This window comes from Taudactylus pleione, unplaced genomic scaffold (genome assembly GCF_031769625.1).
Source record: "Taudactylus pleione unplaced genomic scaffold, aTauple2 ptg000251l, whole genome shotgun sequence".
Taxonomy (NCBI): domain Eukaryota; kingdom Metazoa; phylum Chordata; class Amphibia; order Anura; family Myobatrachidae; genus Taudactylus; species Taudactylus pleione.
Genome location: NW_028284653.1, coordinates 1301268 through 1319562, shown reverse-complemented (window position 1 = coordinate 1319562; position 18295 = coordinate 1301268). Strand labels below are relative to the sequence as shown.

At 43.6% G+C, this 18295-nt stretch overlaps 1 protein-coding gene across 4 annotated transcripts in view; it reads left to right on the top strand.

Moving 5' to 3' along the window:
• The window catches only part of GTSE1 (G2 and S-phase expressed 1), a 51851-nt gene extending 40091 nt beyond the window's left edge, over positions 1 to 11760 (top strand). For all 4 annotated transcript variants that reach the window (XM_088480258.1, XM_088480257.1, XM_088480255.1 and 1 more), the window contains 3 exons: positions 10131 to 10308; positions 10425 to 10577; positions 11052 to 11760. In XM_088480258.1, coding sequence (XP_088336384.1) covers positions 10131 to 10308; positions 10425 to 10577; positions 11052 to 11141 — 421 coding nt within the window. In that variant the 3' untranslated portion in view covers positions 11142 to 11760. The remainder of the gene's footprint in view (positions 1 to 10130; positions 10309 to 10424; positions 10578 to 11051) is intronic.
• Positions 11761 to 18295: the final 6535 nt, after the last annotated feature.

The following is an 18295-nucleotide window of genomic DNA, read 5'->3' as shown; positions in this document are numbered from 1 at the left end:
AGGAGCCTGGATATTTTCATATATTTTTTGCTCTTCCCTCTTCCTTTCCCCTGCTTGAATGTACGTCCTCAAAAGCTGCCTCCGTTCCTTTTTTTTTTTCTTAACTTATTTTGATACTGTTGCCGTTCATTTCCTTTTTACATGGCATTCCGGAGATGGTTAAATCGAGCTGTGGAGAAGTTGTGTGTGGCATCTAATGCGACAGCCTGTTTTCTCCTTCATCCACTAGGGGACACTGGAGCTACGATACTGGAGTATAGACATGGGTCGAGTAGAGCCTGGCACTTTAAGAATTTCTAAAGATGTGACTGGCTTCTCCCCCTTCTATGCCCCATCAGCCCCAGTTTTTAAAATTTACCCCAGTGAGCACTGTGGGGCTGTCTCCAGCCCTATTAGAATTTATTTTCTTTATTTTATTCACCTTTTTTATGAGGACAGGCGGACTGCGGCAGCCTGCCAGCTACGTGGGGGGCACCGCCACGGCTACTGCTGCCAGTGTCCAGTGCCCTGTCTAGGGAACCTCATTTGAGACCACTGTCTCAGTGAGATGGCCAACTACGCAGAGGTTGCTAATGCCCGGGTCCTCTCAGTCCCCAATCCCAGCACCCCACCCGCAGCAGATGTAAGTATACACACCGCTCCTGATTGGCAGGACCAGTGTTGGTCCGGGCTCAGTGCAGCTGACGCTGCTGGGTAGCGGCTCCTCTTGTGAAAAAGAGCGGGCGGCCATGGAGGACAGCACGGTACATCCGCGACTGTCACTAATGAACTTCTCTCCCCCTCTGCCGGACCAGCGATTGGCGGAGAGTTTTCTTTCACGGGTATCTGCAGGCGCATAGAAATTCAGAGATATTAGTTGCATGCATTTGCAAATACACGGGAGGCTGCTGGGCCACGTCGCGGCTTCTCTGTTACCAGCAGTCCCTAACACTAAGAGGTTCACATCCGGGGCGCAGTGCACCCCAAAAAACGTCCAGCCCAGGACCCCCCCAGGGCATCACACGAAAATGGAAAAAGAGTGACAGTGCAGTGTAAAGTATAGCTGTGTGTGAGTAATCATTAAGTGTGGAATGAGAGGTTAAAATATATGTGAAAAAATACATGAATAATAAACAAACATAAAAGGTGATGTGAAAAGCAACTATGTGTATTAAGTGGTCTTCATATATTGTTGCAGGTATTATTCAGTGTGCTGAGGTACAATAGGGGGTTAAATCCCCCTCCTTTTTCTACTTGGTATGACCCCTCCCTTTCATGCACCTGATTAGTACTGCTAGATTGATTGAGCAGCTGCCATTTTTGTTTGTTTGTTATGAGTTGCATGAAGGAGCCAGCATTAGTAGGGCATGCTGGTTCTAGTAGTGCTAGTTGGAGTTCCCAGGGGTGACTCCCAGGTAAGCTGGCTCTCAATTTGGATGCATTTATGTATGTGCCTTTATCATGAGGCCTTACATTTGACAAAATTATATATGTGCCTTTATCATGAGGCCTTATAATTGGTATATTTTACATTTGGGGTGAGCGTTTGGGCGTAGGGCCCCCGGGACTGGTCTGGCTGGGCCTCCTCAGGGCATCACCACTTAATACACATAGTTGCTTTTCACATCACCTTTTATGTTTGTTTATTATTCATGTATTTTTTCACATATATTTTAACCTCTCATTCCACACTTAATGATTACTCACACACAGCTATACTTTACACTGCACTGTCACTCTTTTTCCATTTTCGTGTGATGCCCTGGGGGGGTCCTGGGCTGGACGTTTTTTGGGGTGCACTGCGCCCCGGATGTGAACCTCTTAGTGTTAGGGACTGCTGGTAACAGAGAAGCCGTGACGTGGCCCAGCAGCCTCCCGTGTATTTGCAAATGCATGCAACTAATATCTCTGAATTTCTATGACCATATAGTCTTCATATATTGTTGCAGGTATTATTCAGTGTGCTGAGGTACAATAGGGGGTTAAATCCCCCTCCTTTTTCTGCTTTCTATCTGTGTCAAGCAGTTGGCTGCTGTGTGTGCGTTTCTGGCTGTGTGTATGATGACGGCTAAGGCAGCTGAAACAACTTCGCAACATTTTTGCTTGCACTGGGTGTAGGAAAGTTTCCTCATGCCCACTCTGAAGGCTCTACCCTTTGTGAGGTATGTGATGCAGAGCCCTCTATTGCCCCCAGGATGTGAATACTCCACCACCCTGGATGCAGTCTTCACAGGGGTTTTGGCGGACTTAACGTCAGTTAGCCGCTTCCAGGAAAAGGAATGAAGCTACATGGGGGAGGCTCCTAGTACTTCAGTCCTCCCTTTTAGTCACTGACTGGGCTCAGGGGTTAACCCGTTCAGTTGATAGCCTAGTTTAGCTAATGAGCTCTTCTTCTAAAAGAGGAACATCTAATGTCGACATCAGCTGTCAGTCCAGGAAGCGTACCCTCCCTGTTCTCCAGTCTGAAGAAGAATCTAATTCCTCACAGGAGGTGGACAGAGTAGGCGAAACGGTGGAGGGCTCTGACATGGAGAAGCCCCGTCAGGGTGTGGAGGCATTGATCCTCGCTGTTCGGGAGGTTCTTCGTGTATCGGATACAGAGGTTCAGGAATCAGTGGATGCAGATCTTTTTGGTAAGAACCTTAAACCCAGGCTAACTTTTCTTGTCTCGCTTAAATTAGATGAAGAGATGACAGCTTGGAAGCATCCTGACCTGAAATTCCAACTTTCTCACCGTTTTCTATCCCTGTATCCTTTCCCTTTAGAATTGATGATAGAAATAGATGGGAAAATCCTCCACTGGTGGACTCTTCTATTTCATGTCTTTCCAAGAAAACTACACTTCCTGTCCCAGACGCTACGACCTTGAAAGAGGGATCTGAGTGCAAGATGGAGATGACTCTCAAGTCCATTTACATCTCAGCTGGTGCCCTTCTTAGACCAGCCCTTGTAGGCTCTAGGGTCAACAAGGCGTAGAAAAGTGGGCTGGGCAACTAACGGAGGGACTAAGATCCAATACTTTCAGTTCGGAACTCTTCATCCTTGGTGAACACATGCAGGAATCTGCAGTATACTTGGGAGAAGCTTCCTGTGACATTGGCCAGGTAGGCTCCAGGATTTCGGCCTCAGCTGTTGCCGCTCGTCGAGCCCTGTGGTTACGTCTCTGGCAGGCAGATGCAGAATCCAAGCAGGCGGTTGGAAGGACTCCCGTTTACAGGTGACCTCTTGTTCGGACCCAAGCTGGACAAATGGATTTCCTCTTCCAAATTATTGCTGCCTTCTGCGCCGGTCTATTTTTTTAAAGGACCTTCCTTTTGCAAAATTCCAAGGCAGACAAAGGGGAGCTTCCTCTTCTTCCAGAGGCGGTCGTGCCAGAGGAAGCCAGGCTGCCAGCTACTGTCGTCCTGATCCCAAACCTGCAGACAAACCTGTCGCTTAACGGGCTCCAGTCCCGCCTATGGGAACCCTAAGGAGGGGGCTCGCCTTCTGCGGTTTGCAGAAGTCCAGACTAAGGCATGTACAGACTCCTGGGTGTGCAATTTGGCTGTACAGGACTACAAGATCGACTTTGCTCTCCCTCTGCCAGTTTGTTTTTTAACCACAGGTCTCCTTTTTTCGATCCTGGGAAAACAACCGGTCCTTCAGCAGGCAATCAACAGACTTTTGACCTCCAAAGTTCTGGTTCCAGTTTCAACTTCACAAAGGACCCTGGGATTTTACTACAATCTTTTTGTGGTTCCCAAACCAGATTGTTTGGTTCGACCCAACTTGAACCTGAAATCCTTGAATCTATACCTAACTTATCACAGATTCAAGGTTCGGTCATTGAAGAATTGGAACAGGCAGAGTACATGGTCTCCCTGGACATAAAGGATGCGTATCTACACATCCCCGTTTGGAAGCCTTATCAAGTTTTTCTTTGCTTTGCGATCCTGGATTCCCAGTATCAGTTTGAGGCCCTGCCGTTTGACCAAACTTTGGCCCCCAGGATCTTCACCAAGATAATGGCGATGATGATTGCTAATCTTCGCTCGCATGGAGTAAACATTGTTCCATACATGGACAACTTTCTTCTCAAAGCCTCGTCGAGGGAAAGTTTATTGGAACACTTAGCTCTGACACAACAGTTGCTTATACAACTCGGATGGATCATCAATTTCCAGAAATCCCAGTTGATCCCATTTCAACGTTTTTCCGAATTTTCCTTTCTTTGGACAAAGCACATGCCATTCAGGAATTGGTTTGGTTGATCCTCAAGCAAAGAGGGCTTCAATACACCTTTGCATACATCTCCTAGGGTAGATGGTAGCATCTTTCAAAGCTATCCAATTCGGCAGGTTTCACTCCAGAACTTTCCAGCTGAATCTTCTGGCCCAGTGGTCCGGGTCTTATCTGCAGATGCACCGTCTGGTAATCTTATCTCCACTGTCTCACATTTCCCTGCGCTGGTGGCCCCGATTGAATCATCTGACGGCAGGGCGTCTGTTCGGCATCTGGAACTGGACTTTACTGACCGCAAATGCCAGTCTCTGTGGTTGGGGAGCGGTGACCTTGAATAACCAACTCCAGGGACTTTGGACACGCCAGGAGTCTCACTTGCCAATCAATGTCCTAGAACTACGAGCAGTCTCTTACGCTCTTCTTGCAGCGTTCAAGTCCAGTCAGACAACGCCACAGCTATTGCGTATATCAATCGCCGAGAGGGGACTCACAGCCGCGCGGCAATGCGAGAGTCCAGAAATATTCTCAACAGGGCGGAAAGAAACAGGTCTGTGTATGCAGCGCAGTGTTCTACCAGACTCTCTGTCTGTGTAGTTGAGGATCAGCGCTGATAGTGCAGGGATTAATTTCTTAACTGGTATCCCACAGTCTCCCTATTTCCCCTCCTCAGGTCTCTCAGGAGCCTGCGTCTGTTAATTCTCTGACAAGTTCTGTACAGCATTTGTCGGACGTGTTACAAGGGGAGTCTGTGTTGCGGCCTCACAAGCGGCCCGTGGCGCGTCTGCCCACTCCTTATGAGGATGACGACTGGACGACCGATGATGGGGAGTTTCTGGATCTTTCGGACCAAGAACCTCTCCGTACTAAAGAGTCGGACGCTAAGTCTAAGGTTTATATTCCTGGCTTTATTCGTGCAGTCCGCACTGCTTTAGTTATTGAGGATGATGAACCTCCGGTATCAAAATCCAAATATGCCTTTTTCAAGGATATTAAGGGTGACGCCACAGTGTTTCCTCTTTCGGGTCAATTGGTGGACCACTTAGAGGAGGCGTGTAAACATCCTGGCAAACCGTATCGGCCTCAAAGACGTTTAGCAGTGGCTTATCCGTTTGCGGACAATTACTTTTCTAAATGGGAATCCCCGCCACAGGTGGATTCCCATGTGACACGCCTGGTCCGAAGTGCCACGTTGCCCATGTCCTCCTTGAAGGATGCCATGCACCGTAAGGTGGAGATCTGCCTAAAGTCAGTTTATTCCCTCGCGGGGGGGGCAGCCAGGCCGGCTATGGCCATTTGTTGGGTAGCCAGAGCTATGGAGCGCTGGGCAGATAATTTGGAAGCGTCTTTCGATTCCGACTGTTCAGCTGAACAGACCGAGTTGATAGGCAATCTCCGGGATTCGGCCACTTAAATTAATGAAGCGGCTTTAGATCTCAGTATCCTGACTTCTCTGATTTTTTCGGTAGCTGTGGTGGCTCGTCGCACCTTATGGTTGCGATCTTGGAAGGCGGACGCTGATTCCAAAAAGGGCTTGGAAGCTTTTCCTTTTAACGGAGAAGTCCTATTTGGTCCGGTCTGGAAAAAATTGTAGCCACGCTGGCGGCAGCCAAATCGGCATGTCTCCCGTCTGCTGCAGATCCTTCCAGTTCAGGTACGTCGTCCTTTCGGCCTTACAGGGCTCATGGTAGGCCTAGAGCACAGTCTTTTCCCCAACAGGCTGTCCCCAAGAAATCGGCCAAGCCCCGGAAGCAGGCCTGGAGTACCAGACGTCCGGCCCCTAAGTCCGATGACAAACCTGCGGCCTGACGGTACCGGCCTCCCTTTGGGGGATCCCAAAGTGGGAGGCCGCCTGCTACGGTTCGCCCAGTGTTGGTCGGTAACCACGACAGACAGTTGGGTTCACGAGTTGCAGGAAGCCGCGCGGTCAAGGCTTTACACCGGCAGTGCTCACAGGTGGGACCAGGTCTTCTCCGCATCCCTACTAGGCCACCACACCAGGTCACTTTTAAGCAGCTGGCGCCGCGGTAGCTGAGCAAGGGAATCTGAATTTTTCCCTATCTGGCTTCTCCTGGCCCAGTCCCCGCAAATTCTCAGGGAGCACGTTCGGGTCACAGTGGCTCTTTTCCAGGCACATGGATGGGTCATCATTTGGAAGAAATCCTTTCCGACTCCCTCTCAGGAAATGGTGTGTTTGGGGGCCCTACTGGACTCCAGGGCTCAACGGGTGTTCCTCCCGGCAGAAAAGGTTCGGGACTTACAGTCCAGGATTTGTTTTGTGTTTTGTGTTTTTTTTTTTTTTTTTTTTACTCACTGCCGGGTGTCAATTTACTTTTGCCTGCAGATTCTGGGCTCTCTGGTCTCCACCTTCGACATGATGGAGTATGCCCAGTTTCTTTCCCGGCCTCTCCAGTTGGGGAGACTAGCCCGGTGGGACAAATCAAGTCTTTGGGGGTGGGGGGCGGTGTCCTGTCAGCAAACTTTCCAGGGACAGTGGTCAGCTCGAGAGATCTGATTGACGATCAACATTCTCGAACTCTGAGCAGTTTACAGGGCCCTGTGTCGGGCTATACTTCTGCTTCAGGGTCGCCCAATCCTGGTACAGTCCGACAAACTCGATGGCTGTCGCCTACATAAATCATCATGGTGGTACTCGCAGTAGTGCTGCCATGAGGGATGTCGGCCGCATTTTTCTTTGGGCAGAGAGGCATCTTCTATCCCTGTCAGCGGTTTACATTCCCGGAGTACAAAATTGGGACGCTGACTTTCAAGCCGCCAGGATGTGCATTCGGTCAAATGGGCCCTATAGCCGGAAGTCTTTCAGCTCTTGGTTCTTCGCTGGGGATTTGCCGTATATCGACATGATGGCGTTTCAACACAATCACCAGATCCCGAGGTACGGCACTCGTACCAGAGATTTGGGGGCCGTTCTGGTGGATGCTCTGGAGGATCAGTGGACCTTTCCACTCATGTACATCTTTCTTCCAATCTCTCTAATTCCGCGGGTCCTCCGAAAATTTAAGTTGGAGGGCGACACAGTGATCCTAGTGGCTCCTGATTGGCCGTGGAGGGCGTGGTACGCGGATCTACAGGGCTTCTCCATCGACGCTCCTCTGCGCCTTCCACTGCGGCCAAATCTTCTATCTCATGGCCCGTGCTTTCATCTGGATCTGTCCCGTCTCGCTTTGACTTGGTGGCTCTTGAGACATCAGTCTTGAGAGCTATGGGGTTCTCCAGGTCAGTCATTAACACTATGCCCAATGACCATTAGCCCTCTTCAGCTAGGATTTATCATCGAGTTTGGAGGACTTACTTTGACTGGTGTTCGCTAGGAATCTTAATCCTAGGTCATTCCGACTCTCGAGTCCCCTCCTTTTTGCAGGTGGGGCTGGATTTGGGCCTCCGCCTTGCTTCACTAAAGGTGTAGATTTCAGCTCTATTCGGTCCTCTTTCAGAGGCAGATTGCGCTGTTGCCTGATGTTTGGACTGCTTTTCAGGGTGGCCTCCACGTACAACCCCAGTTTGTACCACCGGTGGCTCCTTGGAATCTTTCCCTGGTTCTTAGAGCCTTTCAGTCTTCGCCTTTGAGCCCTTGGACACTGTAGACATTTGTTGGCTTACCTGGAAGACTGTCTTCCTCCTTGCCATAGCCTCTGCCCGACGGGTGTTGGACTTGAGCACATTGTCTTGTCGCTCTGTTTCTAATCTTTCACCAGGACATGGCTAGGCTACCTTCCTAATGTTGTTTCTAGGTTCCACATCAATCATGAGATTGTGGTTCCTTTTCAAGTTCCGGATTACTCACCGGAGGATGCCTCTTTTAGTGTTCACTCTAGGTACGGTGGCAGGCAGGGTGCCGGACCTAGAGCTTAGGGCACATCTGTGCGCGCCTGGAAAGGGGGCGTGGCCAATGAAAAGGGGGCATGTCCTTTTATGATGTGTCCCCTTTTTGTTACTCTTGGGGGCGTGCCCGGCACTTACGGACATGCTGGGCAGCCCCCAAACATCGCGGTCACACTGAATGGATGCCGGGTCATGTGCCCGGCGTCCATTCACCAGCGGTGGTCACTGCTCTGCAGGTTTCCCCACCCGTGGGAGACTGCGGTCCGCGGGTGAAGGACAGAACCCTCAGGCTGATCCAGCGGGGCGCCGCACTGGAGGACAGGGTGCTTTCTGCCCTTCAGAAATGGGGCAAGGCGTGGCGCCTCGCTGAAACAGCCTAGTAGGAATGCTACTCTTTGGATGTTGTGCGTGCTCTCCGGATTTACATGGACAGGACAAAGGACTTGTGTGGGACAGATTCTCTTTGTCCTGTATGATTTTCAAAGTCACCTAACAGGTGCACGGGTGTATTCATTACTCACAGACCCATTTTAAAAGATCCACAGATGGAGCTATTTATTTCACTTGTTTCTGTGAGAAGTCCTGGAAAACATGCACTGTTTGAGAACCTGTGGTTCTAGGTTTCCTGGTGTGAGTGGCCGTAAGTCTTGCCTTCAAGTACGTCAGGTTATGTACAACTGGAGGCACAGGTTGTTGGCTTACGGCGGGATATCTGTTTTACTCTGGCATCTCCTTTTTGGTCTTATGGCTTTTATCGTTCTAATTAAGGAACCGCTGGGTGTGGTCTTTTTTTTTTTTTTTTTTTTTTTTTTGCTCCTCTGGGATATCTCCTAGGCTTCTGCTCTTGTACTTGGTGTGGAAGCCATATGCTATGGGACTTCGTGCTTTGGCAGTCCCTGCCTTTTGTCCTCTGGGTTTTCTATTCCCTGGTTTTGTCCAGGTTCTTATGGAGTGGTTAGAAGCAATACTTTGCAGTCTTCCTGGTTCCAGGTTTTGCTTCCCAGGGAAGTGTTTTTCTGCCTCTGACTGACCGGCCTTGGTGTATTTTTTATTATTTTTATTAGCTCGCTTTTCTTCATTGTGCATATTCGGTGGTGGTGTTTCTCTGTTCCTTGTACACTGGACAAGTGTGTGTGGCTTTTGCTGGCATCTCTGCTGCCCATAGTTATAGGCTTGTTTTTAGCGGTCTTTATTATGCTTCCACATCACCGGTGTGCCACAAGGGTCTACCATAGAGCTCCCCTCCCTTAAGGAACGCTTTGGGATGTTCCCAGTGTAGATGCTCCAATGTCCCCCAGTGGATGAAGAAAATAGGATTTTTGTGTACTTACCAGTAAAATACATTTCTCCGAATCCATGCGGGACATGGGGTGTCTTTCTGAACATTGGGTTTCTTCTCTCCTCCCTCTCTCTTCTTTAGGGCCTTTGTTAACAATACCTGAGCTTGCTGGAGAATGGAGGGGAAGGAGCCAGTTCAGACTTATCCAATTCTTAAAGTGCCAGGCTTCTCCACCACTACCTATATGCCAGCATAATGCTCCAGTGTCCCCCATGGATTCGGAGAAATGGATTTTACTGGTAAATACAAAAAATCCTGTTTGCGTCTTTTTTTTTTTCTCACGCGGCGAAGGCCAACTAATACTTTTCTCTGGAAATTCAAAGTTCTTTGGAAAACAAAATGACTACAGCAATAGTGATTACTGACATTGATGTGGGAACGTGACCAGCACAAGTACTAAAACTGGCTCTGCAGCGAAGGGGTCAAAGGCATATTGATTGCTGTTTTTGTGCCTAGTGCAGGCTATAAACACATTTGTGGCATTGTCTGCTTCCTCTGCAGTGTTTCTTGATGTTAATAAATCTGACTTCCCCACTACATCACATAACTTAGGTGTGACCTTTATGGTAAGGTGATATTTTATTAAATGATCTCGCCTTTAATTAGGTTCATTCTTACAACCATTAAAATAAGTCTTAATTATCAAGGTGCTAATTAATTACAAATTTATATCCTTTTTAACAAACATAGTGGGGGTAAGAGGAGTTTCTATATCATTTTTCATTTGCAACAATATGCAATCTACTTCCAGGCCTGCAGAGTGTGAGGAAATAAAGACCAAGGCCCCTGAGAGTCCGACATCACCTTGTGAAGAAAACGGTGTTGCTTCTGCCATTTGCTGTTCCTTAAACTTCTCTCCAGAAAATAAAACCGTGTCTATTGCAAAAATTGAGAGGCAACAGCCTTTGGCTCATTCTGTACATCATGAGGTAATGCACCCAAATCTGAGACTACTGTAGGAGCTAGTGGCAATTTTCTGAGTATTTTCTGCAAATATGACTGAATAAATATACCCCTAAGCCTTTCAATGTATATACTTACCTAGGTTTTACTGATTGACATTGAAGTGGATAAGGCTGATGATAAAGTAAGGAAACCATCATCTAGTGAAAATGATAGTCCGCCTCTAATTGATCTCTCTAACACGCCTGAAGTGAACAAGAGGCTTTTTCCACTGAAAGCAGCTAATGTTGGGCAGGTAAGAATACCCTTGTGTATTAATGATAAAACATATGCATTTCAATTATTCATAAACCCTGCAGCCTTAACCTATATTTTTAGTCCTTACTGACCTTGTGATGATGGACAGCTACTGTTGGTTGCTTTATATAGTGTGCTGTTGTACTCCATATACTTGTAGTGCCTGGTGGAATTTATGCAATCTGTTTTTCTGCACCATCCCATTAGCTAAAGCAAATTATAATGTGCTTGTCAGGACTGCAAGTATAACCTTTTTGTAGTGAGATATCCGGGTCAAAGCAGTCAGTCAACAGGCAGTGCTGGACTATGCTAAGAAAATGTCTCTTACTCAGGGGTGGGATAGGGTAATTAAGAGAAGGGAAAAAGAAGTCCTTTTTAAATGACCTATAGGATACTGTAGTCACATGAGTTATATTTGAAGCACATATCCCGTGTTTGTCTCTACAGTAACCTATTTGTTTTTTTCTTTAAGCTGATAGATCTGAGTTCGCCTCTTATTAAGTTGAGTCCTGCAATGAACAAAGAAAATGTGGAACTGGATTATCCCCTCCTACAGTTTTAAAATATGGGCTTTGGGCACCACTGGTGAGACTGTAATCCAGAAGAGTGATTTATTTATAAACTGTTTGCCCAAAGCATGAAGTACAATAATGTTCTTCATCGCCCTATCTGAGATAATTGAGTACATGGATTCACTCTTTTTTGTTTCTGTTCTCAAAACAATCCAGTTATTTTTATATCGTGGCCAATTTACTGGCTACAAGATCGTGCAAATGTTTTATAAGTGAATCTGGGAGAATTTTTTTTTTTTTTGTGAAAAACCAGAAAATAAATTGCAGATTTTTAGACTCAATGTGTACGTTTTTAAATGTTTAAATTGGAATATCTGAAAGAGGACAAAAAGCTAAACTATGGCTCTCAATCACCAAGGAATATTTGGCTCTTTATTAAGAAATCGCTGTGAGATATGCCAGCCATGTATAGAACAAAATGAGATCTGGGTCTGTTCGGGTTAGAAACACACATAGAAAATGAACTGCTGCTTAAATGTTTGCTTGTGTCTTTAAATGTTATTTGTATCAAGTAAATGTTAAAATAATGAAATGTAAATAAATACTTGATTTTGATTTGTATATTTAACATTAAATGTAACTGTGTAATTAAAGATATTCAATACATCATTTTTTTGTACATTGTTTTGAGGGGAATGTACACTTCATACTACACACTTCTCGGTTGCTAATCCATGCCTGCAATGCAGTTGGCACATGTTTATTTACTATATAGAACACTTTAAACAGACTTAACCGATTTGCAGTTTTGAATCTGAATACTACAGCATTGGGTTAGTTAATACTGGGGTAGATGTATCAAAGCCTTGGTGAAAAATAAAGTAGTAACCAATCAGTTTGTCATTTTACAGACTGATAGAAAATTGTCAGAAGCTGATTGGTACTTTATCTCTCTCTCAGCTTTGACAAATTTCCGCTATGTATCCCAGTATAAAAAAAAAATTCTTTTGGGATCGTAGTAATTGTGGTTATTTAAAAAAATAAATAAAACGAAACAAAACCTGCAATACAGATGTGTCCTTGCTCATCTAGCCTCAATACGCCATGCAGCGCAATATGCTTTGCGTGAAAGCCGTCAGATCCTGTGCAACTCTGCTAGCATCGGGGGTCTTTTTTGGACGAAAATTCATCTAAGTTTCAATGCAATGTGACTAGGACACACCAGGACCCTGTGACACTTGTATATTTGTGCGACTGAGAGACTGTAATGGAACTTGGCATGGAAAAAAGCTTTGGCCACTGTATCGTAGCACTTTGCATGCTCATTTGAAAGAAAGTCTCACACAGGTATACTAGTGTCCCCTACCAAATGAATCCGTGTCTTCTGGTGTGTCCTAGTCGCATCATATTGCAACTTGGACGCATTTTTGACAAAAAGATGCCCGTCGCTAGCAGTCTGTCACAGACCAGGTGCGCCAAAGGGGCTGTTTGATGCGACTGCAGCAGACGAGTGATCACTGTATGATCACAATTCTAGCTAATAAAGCAGGATAAGGGTAAACGCAAACTATATTTAACGCCCCCAGAAATCTGTGTTCCTGTTGTATCCAGACACAGATCTCTACATTTAAGGTATTAGGACCTCCTATGCTAAATCTATAACACTTTGTGCAAAAGAAGTTTTGTCATCTGCCATCTCCTAGGATTGGCTAGGTTATGAGCAATTTCCATACCTTCTTTATTCATGAGCTTTAGGTGTTTAATTGGTACCACAGTAGGGTAATCGGGAAGAACTTGCTGTGACCATTTCTTAAGCTGTTTGTTCTTCAATACTCCATGGCAGCAATTATAATGGTATAAACGGAAAAGAGGAAAGAAAAAGAAACTCTATTTGGTGAGCACTCTTAGGTCAAATGAAAAGAGGGGGGCAGGAATACATCTACAAATACCCCTAAAATATAACTTTTAATATAGATTATTAAAACAATAGGTCATATATTATTAGAAGACCATATCTTTACCCAATTGACACACAATTTATAACATACAAGAACACGTACAACATATAACAAAAAAACAACTTGCACTTAAATAAATATTGCATATATTCTCATATCAGGTAAAGAAGCAAGTGTGATGTCCTCCTAATTGGCGAAATATAATATCTCAATAAATATATCAATTTAGTCAAAGTATTATATACCTATTGAATATCAGTTTGTACCCATTATAACATCATACATATTAGATCTGGGTGTGGGATTACAATAAGAAAAGTCAGAGCATAGGACTGCTACTCCTCATTCTGCTTCTCCTCATCTCTGCTAAATGCTATCTAGGAAGAGTGAGAGATTACCGGAGAGCAGGTTGCCCTTAGAAACAACAGTTTAAAGGGGACGTTACTCACATTTCATTTCTGCTGTTGAGTGTCATACGCTACGCATTGGACACCCAATGAGAGAACTACTCAAATGAGATTGTCCGCAATTAATAGAGTGAAAGAAACACCAAAGAAACGTAAAGGAAACAATGATCTCAACAATGAAAACCCTGTATGGCTTTTATATTTGCTTGACGATTATATTACATGATATATGCAATTTTTAATCTAGGTATCTATTTCTTATATACCCAGTTTGTGGTATATTACCTACAGACAAAACATTAGAACCATAGAGGCAGTATAAACGCAATTGTAATCAAGCTGTCTGCCTGTTCAGGTTGATCGCACTGTTTTGACAACTAATATGTGGACTTACATAGTTAAATATAAACAGCGAAAATAACATATATAAATATATCATAATAAGACCCTCAAAATGTAATAAGCAAAAAATATATACTCTTGTACGACCACTGAACTAAAAGCACATAGTCCTAGAACCTGCAGAAATAGCTAACCAATATGAAAAAAATTAATAATCACCTGTGTCTAAGAAGTACATGCAATATCTATAGGAAAATAGCATAATAGATATATGTACCAAAAAATGTAAGTCATTAATTATTTTAAAGAACAATTTAAATCCTGAGTGAGTGAAAAAATACATAAAATGATATGACATAGTGACTTTCATCCACATATATCTAAAACAAATGCAACAAATTTACAGATATCACTCATAAGACCAATAGCATCGTTGTTGTAAAACTATGAGCAACTTGTGCTCTAATAGTATGCTGTGATACACATGAGAGGGGCACGCATAAAAAAAAGCCAGTTATGTAAGTCACAGCAGATAAATCCTTGCTGTCAGGATCACCTCACTGCGCGAGACTACCGCTTGCGAACTGCTACCTCCGGGTTCCAAATGGAGATCAGGAGGTAAGTGAGGAAAGAAATTCCACTGGGTACAAACTCGTAATGGGGATGCCTCGTGCCGTACAGCCGCGGGCACCCGTCACTCCCTGATGCACGTTTCGCCGTAAGCTTGATCACGGAGGACATCACACTTGCTTCTTTACCTGATATGAGAATATATGCAATATTTATTTAAGTACAAGTTGTTTTTTTATATGTTGTACGTGTTCTTGTATGTTATAAATTGTGTGTCAATTGGGTAAAGATATGGTCTTCTAATAATATATGACCTATTGTTTTAATAATCTATATTAAAAGTTATATTTTAGGGGTATTTGTAGATGTATTCCTGCCCCCCTCTTTTCATTTGACCTAAGAGTGCTCACCAAATAGTTTCTTTTTCTTTCCTCTTTTCTGTTTATACTATATTACACAAAACTCTAGTGAGCACCGCCACTTCTCTATTATAAGTATATTTCATTTAGACTATATTTGATAGTGTATACAGTGGCTTTGTCATCATATGTTTAAATATATACTATTCTACTAAAGTAAGCCTGTGCAACGTATTTCCTTTTCCCCAAATTTCCCTTTTTCACAGCAATTATAATGGGTTAGCAGATGGGAAGATGCATGCCCCCGATGCTACTATAATGGAGCTCCTATCTTTCCTTTTGTCTTTTCCAGTCTGAATTTCAGGTAGTGTTTTTTTGTTTTGTTTAGTTTTTTTTATTGCATCCTCAGAAGCATATAAACTAGGTAAACTCTGCAGTGTAGCACAAGTCTGTACTGCTGAATGGAGAATGTGTTAACTACCTGGGTGTTTCCTGTTTGCAAAATAAGGAATAGTGCTAAGGGAATGACAGAATCTGGACAAGCTATTCTAGAATAGAACAAAAGTATCCAGTTAAAGTTGGTAGGATGAAGATTCTATTAAGATCCCATGGATAAAAAAGATGGAGAGCAGTTTTAAGAAGTTTGATACCTCAACAGCAACTACAGTGAAATGGGGTATGGCAATGGTGTAACTCTAGAGCTCTTTGACGTTGGAGTTTTCTGATCTCAAAGGAAAAAATAACTAGGCAGTATTTTCTTAAAGAACTAGAGCTTATGCAAATATAATTGAATATTTGTGTGAGGCCTCCCTGGATGATGTATATTTTTTCCACAAGGTCTCTGGCTACAGTGGTCGTGGACAGACAATCCCTTTTGGTTGCCCATGGGAAGCAGGTGCACATTCTAAAAACAGGTTGGATACACTGCTTTCAAAAGTGTCTTTTCTGCTTTGCGTCAATTTGGAGAATATCCAATGACTTGTGGATGACCAAATAGGCTGTTGTATGACAAGAAAAGTAGATGTCCAGTTCCCCTATCAATAAAGCATCAGTTCAAGGAAGCAAGAAGCTGTCAATATGGTTGAACATATTACGTTGACCCGTCAAGAACGCCCCTAGTGTCCAAGCGCAAGGGTCTAAAGGATAGTTTATAAAAATTAAGTACAGTATACAAGTACTTAGCGTGGAGTTTTCTATATTGCACCATATTACAATGTACAACTGGCATATAACAAATCATTACATAAACAAATACATCATGTATATATTAGCAGTTTAGACATATTTGGTGCTAACCTTTATAAGTGCAAGACTATTTCTGTGAGGTGACCTTATTCCCAAGCAGCTTCCGACGTCGGTGTGAATAGTTTTTTCTATTGTGCAGTGGTACATACCCATTACAAGCAGTTACAATTGTGCCCTCTGTGCGGAAAGGGACAGGGCTTTTAATCATGTCAGCGGCTTTCTGAACAATGTTGGATATAAAACAATTGTAGTACTTCAGAGCAAAACACTTTAGGATGGAACTGTTAAGGACAATCAAGACCAAGTTAAAATAGATTTCTTGTTCTCCATAGATCACTAGTTCCATATCCCCATTGCCAAACAATCAAAATTATCTCTGGTTTGTGTCCTAGGAAATATTGTTTGTTTACAAATAAGGAGACAAAAAAAAACACATTCTCTGTGAAATTGCAAAAGTTTGGTCACTCTTTATAGCAGACTTAAGAAACCAGAAGATGGCAGGAATGACCAGAGAAATTGTACAGATTAAAGTGTATCAGGTCATATTATTTCTGAATGCATGGGTCATAAACTGGGAAGAGTCCTTCGATTCCTACACAGTAAATAACATTTCATGCAGTACAAATAAACAATCTTTAGAAAACAGTGACATTGTCAGAAGAAATACATAGAAAATGATCTTATAAATCCGCGCTAATGAGATGTTTCCAGATAACGAACCTTTTTCACAGACTCCAAACGTATTGAAATCAGTCCATATGCAAAAGAACATAGAAAAAAGAACTCTTTTGTGATTAAAGTTCTTACTATAAGTATAGTACACCTTCAGTGCTGAAAACGGATGGAGAGGTGAAAACAGTCCCGATCCACAGTGGAGGTAGATTGTAGGAGAATAGTCCAAACGTCCATAAAGAATGCATCCACACTGTGATCACAATAAGTGGTGCTTACATGTAAGCTTACAAAAGTCAGGTATGGTGCACCCACGTAGTGGTTTCTTTAGAGGTCTCCTTTAACAATCACAAATCCACAGATTCCTCATATGAATAGGATCCACGACACCCCAAAAATAAAGGGACCAAACAGTCACCACGGATAGCTAACACTCTAAAGTTTATTACAAAAACATAATAAACATACCCTATGTACATCAAACAATCCTACAGCGTAAAGATGGATCCCGGGAATAACGCTAAAGTAGGTAGGTAGATCGCACAGGGTGGGAAAATACAGACACTAGGACGCGCTTCGACGCTCTGCGGCTTCTTTATCAACTTTAATGTCAAAACGTGCAGTATGTGTGATCATACGGCCGCCATCTTGTTATTCCAAACAAGATGGCGGCCGTATGATCACACATGCTGCACGTTTTGACATTAAAGTTGATAAAGACGCCGCAGAGCGTCGAAACGCGTCCTAGTGTCTGTATTTTCCCACCCTGTGCGATCTACCTACCTACTTTAGCGTTATTCCCGGGATCCATCTTTACGCTGTAGGATTGTTTGATGTACATAGGGTATGTTTATTATGTTTTTGTAATAAACTTTGGAGTGTTAGCTATCCGTGGTGACTGTTTGGTCCCTTTATTTTTGGGGTGTCGTGGATTCTATTCATATGAGGAATCTGCGGATTTGTGATTGTTAAAGGAGACCCCTAAAGAAACCACTACGTGGGTGCACCATACCTGACTTTTGTAAGCTTACATGTAAGCACCACTTATTGTGATCACAGTGTGGATGCATTCTTTATGGACGTTTGGACTATTCTACAATCTACTTCCACTGTGGATCGGGACTGTTTTCACCTCTCCATCCGTTTTCAGCACTGAAGGTGTACTATACTTCTAGTAAGAACTTTATCACAAAAGAGTTCTTTTTTTCTATGTTCTTTTGCATATGGACTGATTTCAATACAGTTGGAGTCTGTGAAAAAGGTTCGTTATCTGGAAACATCTCATTAGCGTGGATTTGTAAGATCATTTTCTATGTATTTATGAATTTATCTGTAAGTTGGTGACTTATATTGTGATCTTTTTTCTGCTGCTCTATGAGGCAGCGCCAAATATTGTGCATATTTCTCTTGTGACTATATATTGTCAGAAGAAAGGTGAATTCAAATTCGTACACAGCCCTATTCCAGTCGCAACATAATTCCAGTCTGCTTGGAATGTTTTCATCAACTTTAGATACAGTTCTAAATGCAAGATGGCACAGGAGAGAGTTGCAGTGGAATCTGCTGGCAAAACAAATCCCTTGCATCGCCACATTCAATTAGAACTGTTCACCAAGAAATCTCAATGGGTGGAAATAAAGGACAGAACAAG